This window comes from Spodoptera frugiperda, chromosome 6 (genome assembly GCF_023101765.2).
Source record: "Spodoptera frugiperda isolate SF20-4 chromosome 6, AGI-APGP_CSIRO_Sfru_2.0, whole genome shotgun sequence".
In the NCBI taxonomy this organism is placed as follows: Eukaryota; Metazoa; Arthropoda; class Insecta; order Lepidoptera; family Noctuidae; genus Spodoptera; species Spodoptera frugiperda.
The window spans coordinates 10,896,741-10,914,067 of record NC_064217.1 but is presented as its reverse complement, the minus strand read 5'-3'; the positions used below and the strand labels follow the sequence as shown (position 1 = coordinate 10,914,067).

Sequence of the window (17,327 nt, the reverse complement as noted above, 5' to 3'; positions counted from 1 at the left end):
AGTTTACGAAAAAAAATTAAAATAGACACAATTATAGCCACATATAAACAATATACCTAATTGCGCAGAATTCTTGTTTTTTTTTACATACAATTATAATTGATGACTCAAGCAATCATTGAACAATTGCTTGTACAATGACGTCACAAAATGGCGTCAGGGATTGCCCAAGACACAATTAAAACTATAAATCACTAAGCTAATTGTTTATCAAAGCATTCATAACTGTATTGCAATTGAAATACGAATTATAATTGCGTGTACTAATCTTTTGTTAATGCCTTATGCTTTTACGTGACACGTGCTAAATGAATAATTACGATTCAAATAATCAATAATAAACGATAGACTGACTGATTTGGAATTTTAGTTACTTGTTTATATTGAAAACTATATTATTCCCTAATTTTATTATAACTTTTGTGAGACATGCTAGTTCATTTCATAAGCATTCCGCGGAATGCTGCTCATGAATATGAGCCTTTAGCATGGCTTTAAACTAATCGAATTCCTCATCAAACAGTTTCTTGAGTAAGCCAATAACACAATAATGAATGTATTATTCCCGTAAAATATTCCTAATTTTCTCAATTAAGTGATTTCAAACCCGCATTTTCCAATTTAATACAAGAATATTTTAAGATGGTCACTACACACTCTTGTTTAATAACCAAGGAAGGTATTCAAACCCGGTCCCATCCAGATAGCTTGCCAATATCCATGATATCGAACCGATCTTGAACGCGGAAGATACGTGAATGGATTAATAATGAAACCCACTACATATAGAGACGTGGCTTATATTTGCATAATTTTTATTATCTGCCTTACTATTCATAGTCTAATTGACGCTAGGAATTCAAAGACTGACTGGGTGTCTAGTAAAAAACATAGGAATACCAATTCTATGTACATATTCGCGATTAGATTAATTTGACTATGTTGATTATTGTTTGATATGTTTTGAAAGTAGAAATCTTGCAGAAAACTTGTGAGAAAGTGTAGATTTTTTTATGAATTTGTGTCTTTAATCAGAAGATCAAAAAAACAGACTAATAAGAATTTCCAGAAAGCAAGCTAAAACCGATATCAAATCAACAAGTGACTGACTTAATCAAATAGTTAATAATAACTATTACAGACCATCTCATATAATTTAAGATAACGAAGACATAGGATTAAAAGTATACTACATCATACTAGCCTTCCAATTAAAACAAAATGGCGATACAAAGCCTAGTGCCGACATCCAGCGTCATAGCAAACTTAATTAAAATACCATAGATACCATAGAAGATAGAATGGAACGCACAAACATTTCTGAATGCATGGCATTTTATAAGAATCCTAGGTTAAGTAAAACTATGCTCACGGCGAAAGAATTTGAATTCTCGCGGTCTCTCTTGTATCTACATGCAAGAAGGGACTGGGTTGGTTTGTCAGTAAAGTGACATTCTTCCTAATAAGTGAACATTCCATGGAAAAATTTAGGCAAAACAATATTCATCATCATTAAATTTGTTGATATGGACAACTTCAACGTCTAGACGTTCACTGCATAGGACTTTTTTGTGGGACAAGCCCGCCACAACCTCCCGTACCGCTGCACCTCCTGTGCACCAGGATCTACAGTAGATACAACCATGAAAACACCGGAACATTGAAGTCCGGCGCGTCCCAGGGACATGAATGACTGTCTTTGATCCCGCAACGAAATAAATCAGAAGATATTATTAGAGGAGAAGAAGCGATGGCTCGCAAAAGAACAGACTATTAACTTGCAAAACCGACTGTAATCCTTAACACTCCTCAACACAATCCCCCAAAAACCACACAACTATGTACTAAAGAAACGATGAAAACATTACAACTACAGCAAATTAATCCCAACCAAAAACATTAACAAAGGTATTAAGACCAAAACTACTCGGAATACATCATTAAAATCCCCTGGAACTCCCATCACAATCTCAAAAGACACACTTGGGACTAGTAATCACAATATTAAGAGGGGCAATCAAGACTTGGATAGTTGAGACCGTGTCTCTGTAACCTGATCTCAATGGTATATGTTCAGTGTTCAGTGTTCAGCAACTGACTGTCTGACCTTGGACTGTGATTCAGTAATCATTTCCTACCTCGTTCACTTTCTAAGACAACGGTTTTTATCAATCAATCAATCAATCAATTTGGAATTATTTTTAAATTCGTCGTTTTTTGCTTAGATTAGTTGGATTAGGTTTTTGCGTTAAATTGCTTTTAAAATAAAGATAATGACTCTTGTTCTTAGTATTGAGATCGCCAGTAATATTTGCTGTTTGTTATCTTTAATAAAATAGCGAATTTATTGTCAGAATAATTTCCAAATCGACGGTTGAAAGCCTAATTGAACTAAGTGACATTTTTTTCAATTAGCCTTTCAACCGTCGATATCCATATTTTATGACATGCCCCATTACATCACACCGTTGCGATACAATGCAGCACAACGGACAAAGGGACCCACGGCCTAAATATGCGAATTCGCACTGATTAATTACTATTAACAATCTCAATTTAAAATACCTAAAACTTTTTACTTTACCCGGATCTAACACAAATAACCTGATCTATCAAATCAAATCATCAAATATAAAAAAGAAAATTACCCCTCCATTCACGAACTACATACTATTTATTCGAACAATTATGATCTCCACAAAAAGTGGGGAAATATTTACTGTAAAGAATGAAATCCGTTTCAATTTTCACATAATTTATGCAAAACGATGGATGTGCTGTTGTTCCAAGCCAGTTATTTTATCTGGCATTACAATTAAATAAATAATAACTCAATCCAGTCTGGCTTTTTAAATACAACACCGAACTTTATAACGTCGAATGAAAAACACGGCTATGAAATGATTATCAGTAGGAATCCTACCTTTTCACCTAATAAATTATTATGACCAACTTAAGGACCATTAGCAAGGCTTTGTCACAATAATAAATCTATCATCTAAAACTCACCGGTTCTCTCCAGGTCCAAGCTTATTGTTCTCGACGATGGCGGTAGCTCTGATCCTATGGTCAGGCTGTTCCCCAATCAGTTTCTCACTCCTGCCGTTGTTCAGGTGCTCCCTAGCCACACTATACGCGTCACTAATATCCCTATCCACTACCACTCCACTATCACTCTCACAAACCACTTTAACCTTTTCACTCGCGTCAACTTCGTGTTTCTCTGGTTCCACTTTATCTTCTTCTTTTATTATGTCTTTCTTTTTGTCGATTCCGTTAGCTATGACTGGGGCTGGCTTCGCCTGGAGGGATTTGGGTTGGGCTTTCGGGGAAGATATGGTCGGCTTGCTCTCGATCGCTCCGTTCTCGTTGATCGATGTGACGTATACGGTCGAGTTTGCTATGTAGCCGTTTAGCTCTTGTCTGTTTTCTGGCTGAGTTCGTTTTCTGCGGTTTAGCTGGAACAAAGATAAAATGTATGTCAAATTAAGCAAAATTATGTCTGTTTTGCAGACCTTTTTTAAACAAAATTCAAGTAACAATATTAAGTAAGTTACTAAACCTAGTATAGGTAAGCCACTTTACGCATAATAAAGTTCTATTGTGCCATCATATTCAGCTGTATTAAACTACAGCAGTGATGCAGGGCCACATAAGATAATTAATCCGGCGACAATGTCATCTTGACCCGATTACAACACAAATTAGATAGTGTAATTGAATGCCGTTGTCTGCAAACTGAACATGCAATATTGATGGTATCGTAACTTAATTAACTGTACATAATACTAGCGTAATGACTTTCAGTGGCTCAATTACAGGGGTAGGCAGAGATGCACATGGGTATTATACAATAGGCAAGATTCACTTATCACCAGATATATGTTATTACATATGGGATTAAAGGTTATAGTTATACGCTTTTTTTACGAGGGGAAAATCATCCAATGACTTCTCCTGTCTTGGGCGAGGCGAGAGGTAGTGTCAGACTTTTACTGACTAAAAACCACCCCGTTCGTACTCCTGCTTTTCGAGCCGGAGCCCCGGTAAACCCGCTAGATAGTCGCAGCTCCGGATCAGTATAACCATACGCTTGATAATTTTAATATCTATGCTGATAGGTAATGTGAATTTTCCCACTACTTTTTACATAATAACTATACAGAATGAAGTTCAGAACAATGCAACCGGATAAATTAGACCAATTCTATTCAAAAACATTTCAATTTTGACAGACCTCGAAATAAGTCAGCACAGTTTTAATTTAGTGTTAGCGGTACAATGTCAAGGCACACGAGGTATCTGACCTTATTGTCTGTTACTAGTCATAATAGAAATTATTTATTTATTAATCTAAAGCTATTAAATCGCATTTGATTTAGAATGTAGTACTTGTAGGTAGGCAAGGTTTCTTTCAGTAATAAAATAGACTGCTTTATGAGATTTTATAGTTCCACTTCTCTTGTGCAAGGTAAAGGATTTAGGTATTTACGCAATGTGCAAAAAATAATATCGACCGTTGAGTGGCTGATTGATTTAAGAGTTTTTTTTGTGATATTGATATTATACATTAGACGATAGCGAAAAAATGTATGATTGCGAATATGTATATAGAATAATATAAAAAAAATGTCGCTTAGACCAATTATCCTTTCAACCATTGCTTTATTGCAGATAGATAGGTGAAGATTTTGCATAGAAATTTAGCTTAACTAAAACTTTTCTGAAAGTTGGCCAGTCTGTTGCTCCGTTTAAAAGTACCTACCCAATATCGAAAATATTAAGAATTTCGAAGCCAGAAATGTCCAAAAATATGCTAAAATTGTCCAGGACAATCCAGAAGACCGGTCAGTCGAACGCTGCAAATAATAGACCACTAAGACATTAACACCGTAACTTCTATACACTATATACATACTATATATTGTATGTAAGTAAGTGTATCATACGGTATGCGAACCCATCCAATGTTGAAGCCATCACAGCCACTTATCGCCGTTCGCAGCACATTTAACACGATTACTCGAGTGTAGGTTTCCGTACCGCTTCAAGATGGTGATAAAAAACATAAACGTGCTGTGCTGAGAAGATAATCACTGACAGTACTAGGAACATAATACTGGTGGAGAAGAAATTGACATTTATTATCAATCAATGTATTAAGACGATTTAAGATTTTGTGCCACAGCGGTGGTAAAAAAGCACACGGTCCACCTGATGGAGAGTAGTTACCGTGGCCTATGAACGCTTGGGGCATTACATGCGCTTAGCCGACCTATTTACTCCCTTCTTGAAGTACCCCATATTGTAGACTACTGGGAAAGCCTCAATCGGAGAGTCCATGGGAAAATCCCTCTGTAGCCGAACTGTACGAGATCACTTGGGCTTCAATGTGTGTTCGTGAACTCTGTCGATGGCGAGCGGTGCGGTGATAGAAAGTTATGTTATGTTAATAACACTTCTTTCTTATCAAGATGTATATAATTATTGATTTTGTAGTTACCGCTACGGTTAACCAAAATATTCTGTCTTTTAAATGCATTTGCAATATGACAAATTAGCGTATAAGCAGATACAAAGACCTCAATATGGAATGGGCATGGGAAAAAACAACACACACTTGTAACATTAAAGAAGGCCCTAAAAAAATTAGAAACATTTAATAAAAATTGCAAAAAACCTAACAAAAGAAGGAAAGCCATCAAGCTGAACCATCTCATAACGCGCACCAGATGACTGCGTCATGGTTTTTTATGAAAAATGTTAATGGCGCTAAACAATATGTCACCACGGTGTGCCTCGACCCCAATTAGCGGCAAAAACTCCACTTGACTATGGGGACATTTAATTTTAAAAATGCGGTGCAACAAGTGGGCCCTTGATGGCATTCATATTGAAGCTGATCATTTTGGGAGAAACATATTTCTGCAACTATAAGTTTTTTTATGACTTTTGGAACTGGGATAAAATCACAAACGTCAGTTCCTTGAGGGCACTTGATTTAAACGCTTTTTATTTTATGATTTATAATCTCAATTACCCCCTCCCAATCCTTGATTCCTCAGCAACCCTTAAACTCCTAGCCCCCAAAAGGCCAGCAATGCATTCTGGTGTATCGGGTGTCCAGAGGCGGCGGTCGCTTACCATCAGGTGATCCGTCAGCTCGTTTACCGGCTTATAACATAAAAAAATAAAAGGAGAGAAGTATTTATTTACGGTAACAATCAATTCTCTAGTCCTTAAAAATGGGTTGGATTATTTAATCGTTTTGGGCAAGAGTTTTGTGTATAGGATTCTATTTGCTCCTCACAACTAACAGAAAACTGCAAAAAGCCAACACCTCTACATTCGAACATCAATTGAGTAATTGTTTCATCCATTAACCATATCAATTGGTTTTCCCGGTTCAAGAGCGAAAGATCAAGCAAGTAATTGCTATAATTGATTTCATAGAAATAAAACTTTGTTGAAACATTGAAATTATTGATCAAAATAGAGACTCAAAATCTAAGGCCACAATAATTTTTCTGCACAAGATTATTGATAATAAACTCAGCACAGAGCACAAAATGCAGAAGATAGAAGCTTACAAAAAGTGCAACAGAACACTTATTTACATACAAACGGAACTCAAATGAAGCGAATAGTAGATATAAAAAAAATAAGTTAAACTTGAAAATAATCGAGAAAAATCTAAATACGATTCGCATTTTACAGTGGACGATGAAGCTGAAAGGAAGATTTTTTCACTTGTTTTAACAGCAAATGTTATTGAAATAATCAGAAGCGAGCGAGTGAATCAAGTGCGCTCCACTGCGAATGGAAGTAACGAATCGCCCGGAGATGACGGTACAAACCGTCTGAGGTGTGGGTCAAGTTACAAGCGATAGGTGAAGTAAAAAAATATTATGTCTGAGAAACAAAAATGTAATTAATGAATCTTTTTATGAGATGGGGGCAATTGCAGAGAGAAATCACCCTATTAATATAAACACCAACTACACTGGAGAAGTTATAAGCATACGGCGGCGTTGCCGGGCTTCTGTGAGGAAGACTGGGCATCTAACAAGCCAGCTTTTGGCAATACATACGTCAATTATGGCTTCAAAAAGCGTATCCTTTATATCAACTAAATTTACCTTAAATATGTAGTAACTACTACGTTTTATATTTAAAAGTAAACATTGTTATTGAAATATTATTCAATTTCCTTACTACAATTTATATTCTAAGTGCATTCCCTACACAACTCGCTGTACCATCTCCCTTGGACCAGAATTAAGTGGCGTTGTGAAGTGTGCGTCGGTGTATGCAGGCCAGCTCACTTGCGCATTGTCCTGGCTAATCTATTGTCCGTGCTCCTCATATCTACGAACATACGCTGTGGAGACTAACTTGGGCCATCGAGTCGAGTGGCTTCGTCGTCGAGTGGACTGGAAACCAAGCCAGTGGAGCTAGCTGTACAAGTACATAGTGGTGACTGCATAATTTTGTTCAGGTGTTGTAGTTAGAAGTGTTTGTTAGTGTCTGATACGAAAATCCTATACATCTACCTAGCCAGGAGTTATTCCTAATTCTATTCTCCTTACTAATTATATTCTCTCTGTTTTAGATTTCACTTATAGCCTAAGAACAAAGTAATTCTGATGGAACACCAACATAGAACTAATCAAAAACTATACACAACAGAAGAGTTGACAAATTGATTCTATCTAAATATAGATAAATAAGTCAAGTGGGATCTTCGAATCGAAGAATGACTATCTTTATCCTGATAATCATCGAGTATCGCAAGAGAAGTCTCCGATTTATTTTCGGTCGGAAAAGGGGTAATGTTAGCGTGTAGAATCTGATTGGACTATAACATAGATTAAGTAAGGCTTTGCGCATATTCTCTCTCGCTCTCGCTCTCTCTCGCCCGCTACATCCCATGCCTTGGACCAGAGTCGAGTGGCCTCGTCAAGTGGAGTGGTGGACTGAATGCAGGCCAACTGCACTTGTGCCTTTGTCCTAATGTATAGTATTTAATGTTATGCGTATAAATAGAAGGAATCTAGGTCTAGTGAGTAAAAAGAAGTTTAAGAATAAAAATATACAACATGCGAAAACTGTTTTATCAAAAAACATGGTCGCTTACTATACTACAGCATTAATTTTAAAGCCTATCTTAGGATGAAATTTTCAAAACCGTATTATTTCCCAAAGAATTTAGGAATACAATATCTAGGTACTCAACATTTCCAAATGTTGAGTACCCATTCCGCTATTTCAATACTTAAGGTACCCACCCACTGTAACACGCGCGTTCAAACTACCAACGCATTTATCGCGCGATCATCAACGCCCATTGTAAACATTGAATATTCAGTTAAGTATGTTCTAGCTTATAATGAAGTAGTAAACAAGATGCATTGTAACACATAACATGTTTTATACATTATCCTTATATCTGTTGACAGTTTGGACGCGTCACGTTTTGTAACGTGATTGGTTTGTGATTATTCTAGCTATTAGAACATCTTCATTATCATTTTGAAGAGTAGGTTTAGATGAGTACTGTGTAGATTTTATATATGTCATTGTTTCGTACATAATAAAACTTGGCTATAGCATCTGTCGATAACCTAGCGTGTTCCCGGAGCTCTGGCTCAAAACAGGATTGGGAACAGGATGGTTTTTAATCAGTAAGAGTCTGACACTCTCTCTCTCGCCTCACCCAAGGCGGGAGAAGTCATTGGATGATTTTTCCTACCCAAAAAAAACATACCGGGTAAACCCAATGTGATACACCTACTCTCTCTATCATATACATTTTAACAAAATAGTGAAGGAAGGGGACATGGGAAATTATAATGGTTTTGATTATTAAAGTGATTTATGCTTTATGCTATTTTTTCTATGTTTTATTGGAAGTATAATAAGATCAATCTTACCTCTACAGAGAGTTTGGACATGTCAACAGGCGTGATCCGCTTGAGGGCCGAGAGCCGCTGCAAGCGCTGCCGCGCCTGCTCCTCCACGGCAATGAGGAACGCATCCTGGATTATATTGTGCCCGATATCCGATACTGTGGACAAAGAAAATGACAATTAATTGTAGGTTTATGAAGAAATACATTTATTTTATAGTCTTAACAGACTTTTTTAAGGTGTCAGTGTCAAGGAGGTTATTAAAGTTCAAGTTTAATTTTTATCTGTCGTATATACCAAGACATGGCAGACATTTGTCTGGCAAACATTTTGTTTTTATTTGATTATTTTCATTGCATTCGGTTAAAATCAATGATAAGATTACGCAAATTAGTTGAGAATGCGAACTTTAAGATCGAGATACACAACTTGAGTCATACAAACAGTACCATACCATTAACAAAATATTGTTTGGTTTAATCAGTACTTAGATGTTTACAAGAATTTAATTAGGTAATCTTTTCCCTTTCGAAGTTCATCAGTATTAAAATAAACTATCAGTGTGAAACCGTCGTCGCCAGTAACCGCGCGTCAATCTCACCTCATCCAATGTGTAAACACCTTTAAAACTGCTGACTCGCCCCTCTAATGCAGCCTCACAACGTCCCATAGATTGGATTAAGAGCTTACCTACTTCATTAAGCCGTATTATACTAATCTTTAACACTGGACACATAGTCAACTTGACGTAAAAGGTTATGTTCACATAACATGATTTGAGAATAATCAGCTAGCAACAATTTTCTAGCATTAAAATCTTAATAACATTATAAGCGACATTTGGTAATCCACGGACGCCAATACAAGAAATGTTAATTCATTGTTTACCTTTTAATAGGTTTCATGAAACTCTTGTATATTTAGCATCAATAGAAATGTCGAACAAAATAGTTGATTGAATGATTTTACAGTCAACGCATTGGTATAATATTATCATTAGAACTTGACAACTTGAAACGGGATATTTACTCAGTTCATCCGTGATCGATGGCGCTTGCAACAGTGCCAAAATATCGGCAACTCATCGACATTTAAATAAACACGGTAAATATCCCGTCTCATGTTCTAATGATAGTGTTAGTGACCATGTCAGTTTAAAAAAATACTTTGGTAAATAGATACCCAAAGTAAAAAATGGGGGCACTTAAAACAATACAAGTCACATTGACCAGCCAACCAAACAAAATACCTCTTCAATTTCCATAAATATCGAAAAACCAATTTCATAAACACCGTCTGAGGCCGCGTGCATTGAAATCGAATGAATCGATTCGAGCAGCGATGCGATGGTGCAATTAATATTCGGTTGGCAATCGAACGCCTCCCGAGTGAGTCAACCATTGTTGCTGACTGACTGACTGACTGACTATATTGAAGGAACTAACGTTTGTATTACGAAGCGATGCATTCATGATTTATGCAGATAACATTAAACTCTGCTACCCACGCATTAGGTGCCGATTTAGATAAATCTACATTGAATTTGTGTGCGAATATTTTAGAAATAGAAATCTATTTATATTGTCCATAAGGTGAAGATTTATGCAAATTAAAATTAAAATTCTCCTGTATAAAGTATGAAAACTTAAATATCTATAAATTCTAAATTAATATAAAGAGAATGCGACCCGGTCCAATAATCTGAAGGGATTAAGGTAAGTTCTTACTGAGCATAGCTTTTTATCGTAAATGCAGCTCATCCTTTGATCTATGCCCGGTCTATATTATGGATTAAGAATCCCACTTTCCTTCAGTGAATCTGATGTCAAGTTACAATTGTATAAAAGGAACTATGTATATGTAATAAATAGAACTATACTTTTGAACGACAGATGCATGATTTCTGTCACCACATAATAACTGTAACAAACTAAATAAATAACCACCAACCACTAACCAACGCAAATGTAACTTTAAAAACACTCCCAAAAAGTTAGAGTTACCACAGAATCAGAAGTAACCCTCCAACCATCCAACGATGATCAACAGTACCCCAAGGGGCAGGTAACTTATTTACTATGCCGGTAAGAAAGTAGCAAGTAAGGGTAAAGTCGTAAAAATGAGAAATGTGCCTCCATGCAGCACTTTCGCTGTGAAAATACCAGGTATTTTTGAGTTCTGAGCCAAGGACATTTTTGGCCCATCGACCCTCGGTTGTAAACGTAAATGTTGGCTATGGGATTTGAATACGGGAGTGAGTTAGGTTATTTTTTGTGTACTTTGGTATGAATGAAAGTAGTTTTTCATATACGATTGGTAGGTATATACACCAGTAAGATCTGTTAAATTAAAACAGTTTTTATTTCTATTTTAATTGACTGCTAAACTTAAGTCTCCTACGTAATAGAAATTGTCATAATCTCCAATGCTTTACAGGCGAATTGGATATCGCAGATTAACAGGTTAAAGTTTATCAAGAAACACAGCTGGTGCTGCTCAGTCAGCTCTGTCGCACGTTCCTTAGGGAACAGAGATTAAAGTTCCCTAAGAAAACGATCCTCTGACCTCCGAAACCCGTCAGGCACGATCACCTCGCCTGGTCGAAAGATTTTCCTTTTCTTAAAAAACTTGACTCTCTGTACCTTAAACTTCCAACACCCGCGGCAAGACTAGGGATGTTGACAAAATGTACTGCATTCTATCACCACATACCTAGCGGTTAGTGACACAATATGTGATACAACAAGATGTTTATGCCTTAAATGGAATTATACAAACCGTGTAATACATAATCCCGTAATAATAACTTGACGGCGACAGTTTTGCTACAATTTGTACAAATACAGTACCGTGGTACCGTTTTAAGTATGTGTCGAGTATTTTAAGTGTCGCGTCGTTTACTAGGAAGTAACTTACTATTATGATATTTAAGCTATGAGTAGAATAGGAATGAAAATATGTTTTATAGTTTCTTTTAACTGTGCTCCAGACTTCGTATAAAGTTTGAGATCTATCAACCCTATGTGGTTATGCAAAAAAAGAAATACGAACTTTTTTGAGGGGAGTAAATCATCCAGTTACTTCGCCCACCTTGAGCAAGGCGAGAGGTAGTGTCAGACTCTTACTGACTAAAAACCACCCCGTTCCTACTCCTGCTTTCCGAGCCGGAGCCCCGGTAGTCCGCAGCTCCGGATCAGGCATCAGTCCTACTCAGCTCCAACTGTGATGGTCTGATGGCTCTTTGATAACTTGGACTTAAAAACATCACTTGCGAAAAGTAAGCTAATATAAAGGTACCTTTTTGTTTACTGTCAGGGAATGACTTTAAAAGCTGCTGACCACAAATATGTCCGCATCGTCCTTGTACAAAAACCAGCCCCCTAGCCCCTGCACCACAGACATAAGTACACATATTATGTACCGTTCTATTCGTTTGCACTGGAATGTATATTAAAAACTGGTTCCGTACTCACCGCAGTACTAACTGACCAACTTGTCCAACAAAACAATTCATTATAAACCCTATCTGTCTAGCCTCAAGCTTTATTATTCTGTGTCCAGAACCGCAGTCGCTTTCTGATGTCAAAGATAGGTGATACATCATCATTAGTTGAGGTTCAAGGGAATTTGGTGGTTGTGGTGTTTGGTTTAAGGGTTATTGTTGCTTGTGTGGTTTTTGTCGCGTAGATTCGAGTTTTTTCTTAGATCTATCTTGAAGGATGTTTGTCTGGGTAAGATGTTGTGTGAATTATTGTTCAAGTAATGGGCTTTTAGGGCCGTTTCACTAACTTTTGTATTATTCGTCTTTAGTCTAGTGCTACTGATGATCTCGAAGGGCCTTCGTCGGTTTCAGTTTCTATATTTGTGTTCTCATACGTATTGTACGCCGAATGTGTTTTTCAGTTAGGTTCATAATAATGCCTTCATTCAAAATATACTTAATTAACTACAAATCACGGTTTACTCTCGTAAATTAATACAGAAAAACTCTACTAGTTTCGAGTCACAGAAGGACTCTTCATTATGAGTAGAGTGTGCAGTCACGGCGACACGACGCGCAGCATACTGAATTAGAAGGCTTGGTTTTTGACTCTGACTTGACCGTGATTTTTAATTAATTTAGTATATCTCACGATAATTATTAGATACAAAATATACTTAGAAAATAATATAGAATAATGTCCGAACGTTACTTGAAAATGTATACTTTAACGCATATATGCGTGCGTCGCCAATATAAATAAAAAAAAAACTAAATTAACAAAAACACAAATATACATTAGACCACATAAATAATATCGATATTCCAATGTTCACAAAATTCGTCTACTCCGCATATATTTTAATGTAAATAGTGAAGAACATTGGAATCCAGTTTAGTTGCATAATTACTACAAGTTATGTTGATTAGTTTAATATATAAACATTCTTGTGTAGTAGTTTTTTACACTATGGAAATCATATTATGACAACAACCATCAATTTTGTTATTATTGAAATCGAAATCGAATTATGAATGTCAGGTTTAATATTGAAATTAGATGTTGTAAATCCGAGGTTTTATAGTTGATTTTCAATGGTTTGTGACTGACCAGTTAATTCTATGTTTTTCACTTATTTTGATGAATTTCGAAACCGTTTATTTATTTATTTATTTCAACTCTTTATGCACATCAGTGTGTACAAAGGTGGGCTTAATGCCGTAGGTATTTTCTACCAGTCAAACCTTTAGGTGATGCAGTGAATTTTTTTTTATGATATAACCCGTTTACTCAAAACTGAAATCCAAATCAAATCAACGCAGTTTTATTTGCACTATTCAATAAACAAACTAGTACAAATTACTCAGTTCCTCCAAATCACACAGCTTTACTTTAAGTGTGGGAGAGCCATGCTGCGGCACAAGTGATGCCACGACGTCACAGAAAAACCGACGTGAATCAACTTGCGTTATATTTCGTTGTATGAGAGAGGTTACCGGAGGCCCAACTACCCCCTTTCCCAATCTTCCCAATCCCCGATTTCCCAACAACCCTTCAATTTCTAACCCCCTAAAGGCCGGCAACGCACTTGTAGTGTTTTAAGTGTCCATAGGCGGCAGCGATTGCCATCAATTGAACCGTCAGCTCGTTTACCGGCATAAAACGAAACTGAAAATTATGTCACACATACACACCGTCAAGAGACGTCTGCCACTGCACCACTTACACATCCACCTCCGTTTACACATTCTATCACAAACAACAATCTCACACACAGCCAGTCTTCCAGTCCCTGACGATGATAAGCATCAGAGCACGCATGGAGCGTAGAGCATGAAAGGAAGACTGAGGTGGTGATTAGCAAGATAATATTACATTGTTTGTCGTATGGTTACGTGTTACATGTTGTCTGAATGTTACCGTTGTCATGTCACTATAATATAATGATGCGGCCACATCTGTGCGAATGCAACGTTCGCGAGCATCTTAGGAAATTAGTGCGTGCATTTTAAGTGCGGTGGCGGCTTGTCGTTCTACGTGGAGGACTAAGGGGGAGGCCGTTCGTGCGTGCGGCGCGTCGTGTTCTGCGCGCGCCTCAAAGAGCCATCAGACCACCACAGATGGGGCCCAGTAGGGCTGATGCCTAATCCGGAGCTGCGGACTACCTAGCGGGTTTACCGGGACTCCGGCTCGACAGGCAGGAGTAGGAACGGGGTGGTTTTTAGTCAGTAAGAGTCTGACACTCCCTCTCGCCTCGCCCAAAGAGAAGCAGTGGACGTCTCTCGGCTGATTATGATGATGATTTTAAGTGCGAATGCCACCTTTGCTGCTCGCGAGTGTCTCACTTACCACCGTACTTACAGTCATTTAATGGTTACTTAAACTTTTCCTTGGCAATTGTTTTCGATACAAAACCTTTACTAAGGAATAGTATAAGTAATCATTAAATGTCTCTGAGTGCGCCAGTTAGGCAGATGTGGACGCACCATTACACGTAGAAGGTAGTACTGATCTCTTTTGTCGAAGCGGAACTGTTGACTAGATTGCTATCAGTTCTTGAAATGACATTGTTTAGTTATTAACACTATCGTTAGAGGTAAATGTAGGTCGGGGAATTTTACTTAGTGAAGACAAAAATCGATGCTGACATCAAATGAATCAAGTAGAACTTTGAACTAAAGAACAGATATCTGGTTCATTTATGAAGTCCTTTAAGTATGAGGAAAGGAGGAGCAAAAATTGCAGAAATAATACCAATTTGAAACATTTCCGTATAAAGAAATTATTTGAATTATTATATGTTATCGGCTTACATACGTAACTGTTTGACGAAATCGACTAGTTTCAAGCCATCTAGAATTTAGTGTGTCTCACGAAAGTTACAATAAAATTATATTATTGTTATAGTTCTCAAACCGCGTATAAAACCTTCTGTATGTATCTATGGCTACTCTCATAACCCAATCATGGAACATTACCTACTAAGACATAACCAAAAGTACATATAAAGAAAACTTTGCTCTCCCAACTAACTGGATAGTCTGCGGTCTCATTATAATCAAATACAGTAAAATTTATAACGTGACTAACCGGTGACATGTACGTCATACTAACCGGAAGTATTAAACGAACAGAAAAAAGTTTTTTTATATTACCAGATATTACATCTCAATCTCATAAAAAAACTCATTTTATATCAAATGTCAGAATATGTATATCAATTATTCAAAAAATCTTGCTCGCAAATTAGGCCAAACTCTTGCTAGCCACGGGAGTCACATCGCTCTGTTCAACCGACAAGGATTCGCCAGCATTTTTTCCAGCGAAATATTGTGCCTCGTCTTGAAACGATTAATCCAACTCGCCGAAAAATCTAAATTGGGAATGTTTAGCTCGTTCGCAAAAAAGTTTGCAGTTTCTTGAAGCATGGGTGGCATAGGCCCATTTATCGGTATTTCCCGATTACGTTGCAACTTAAACCATTGCAATAGTGCTTCTTCCACTTGTCCTTGCGACGACACCCTCACACGTTTATATACATTCTATATATTCATTCATTCATATAAACATTTTGGTTTAACGGAAGCCATTTTTTACCCACCTACAAATTCGTACATATGCATAAAATAAACAGTCAATTTCCAATCAGAGGCGTCGCGCAGGGCGATAGCTGAGATGGCTATTCTTTTATTTCATTCTTTTCTATGAATTATTTGTAAACACAGCAACACTCGTCGTTGTGTCGTTGTAACCGGACAATTATGTGTGAAATTCGGTCGTTAAAAGCGGATAGTCGTTGTAAGCGAAGTCGTAATAAACGAATGTCTATTTATGCAAGTTTATACTAAAACCAAACAAATGCCTAAACTTTCGTCGCTAAAAACGGTTGGTTGCTATATGCGAAGTCGTACAAAACGGACTACACTGTATATTAAGTTTGTGAGTAACTGTAGTCATTACAGACCACAAATCTTCTACTTGATATCAAATGTCAGAACTGGGAACAGACAGCGGAATTCCATCGGGATTCGGGATTGTTAGCGGCGGGATTTTTCCGCGAACTTTTGTCGGAAGACATATTTTGATTTGATATGTTACTATATTGTGTTGTTTTTGGTTTAGTCAAGTACTTTGTCATGTATTGAACATTGATCAATTAATATTGTATATTGATATATTTTTTACTTTTAATTAAGATAATTTGCAGTGATATTACGGAGTCTTTTTTTTGAAGTGGGAAAATCATCATATGTTTTTTCCCGCCTCAGACGAGGTGAGAGGGAGTGTCGGACTCCTACTGACTAAAAACCACCCCATTCTTACTCCAGCTTTTTAAATTGGAGCTCCGGTTACCCGCTAAGCAGTCAGCAGCTCCGGACATTTCGGAATCTTGAATTTTGCCCGGTGTAGGACCATATATTTTTATACTTATTATCTGTTTAGTATCATGATATCATTTATATTCCTCTTTTTTAGTTTTTTCTAAGCAATTAGACGAAAACTAAAAGATAAACCCACCTAATGAAAGCCATAGAGACCATTAAAATATTCAGATAGCGACACAAATACTAGGAAAGTGCTTTCAAATCAGATACGACTTGGAATCTTGCGTGCGCAGATATCATCGAAATCTGCGTCTAAGAATGTTTAGAAACGTGATTTTATCAATTTATTTTAAAATTGTTTTAGAACAAACGTGCGTACAGTAATGTTACGCATGCAACCAAGTCATTTCTAATGTCGTAAGACTGGATAGTCGTGTACTTTGATGCGATTTGTCGCATACGACAATAGATTGACACACTCAATCCTCTTTGATTGAAGGATTGAGAGAACGCGTGCCGTTCGATATTCAAAACTTTTGACAATGCTTGTGTTTGATTCGATGCGTTCGTTGTTCGTATTTCAAACTATGAATGGATTCGAGTTTCTTTTT

At 37.0% G+C, this 17,327-nt stretch overlaps 1 protein-coding gene across 5 annotated transcripts in view; it reads right to left on the bottom strand.

Moving 5' to 3' along the window:
* The window catches only part of LOC118267599 (protein PALS1), a 152,987-nt gene that overhangs the window by 122,256 nt on the left and 13,404 nt on the right, over window positions 1-17,327 (bottom strand). For all 5 annotated transcript variants that reach the window (XM_050694260.1, XM_050694261.1, XM_050694265.1 and 2 more), the window contains 2 exons: window positions 8,934-9,067; window positions 3,010-3,458 (listed from right to left, as the gene is read on the bottom strand). In XM_050694260.1, coding sequence (XP_050550217.1) covers window positions 3,010-3,458; window positions 8,934-9,067 — 583 coding nt within the window. The remainder of the gene's footprint in view (window positions 1-3,009; window positions 3,459-8,933; window positions 9,068-17,327) is intronic.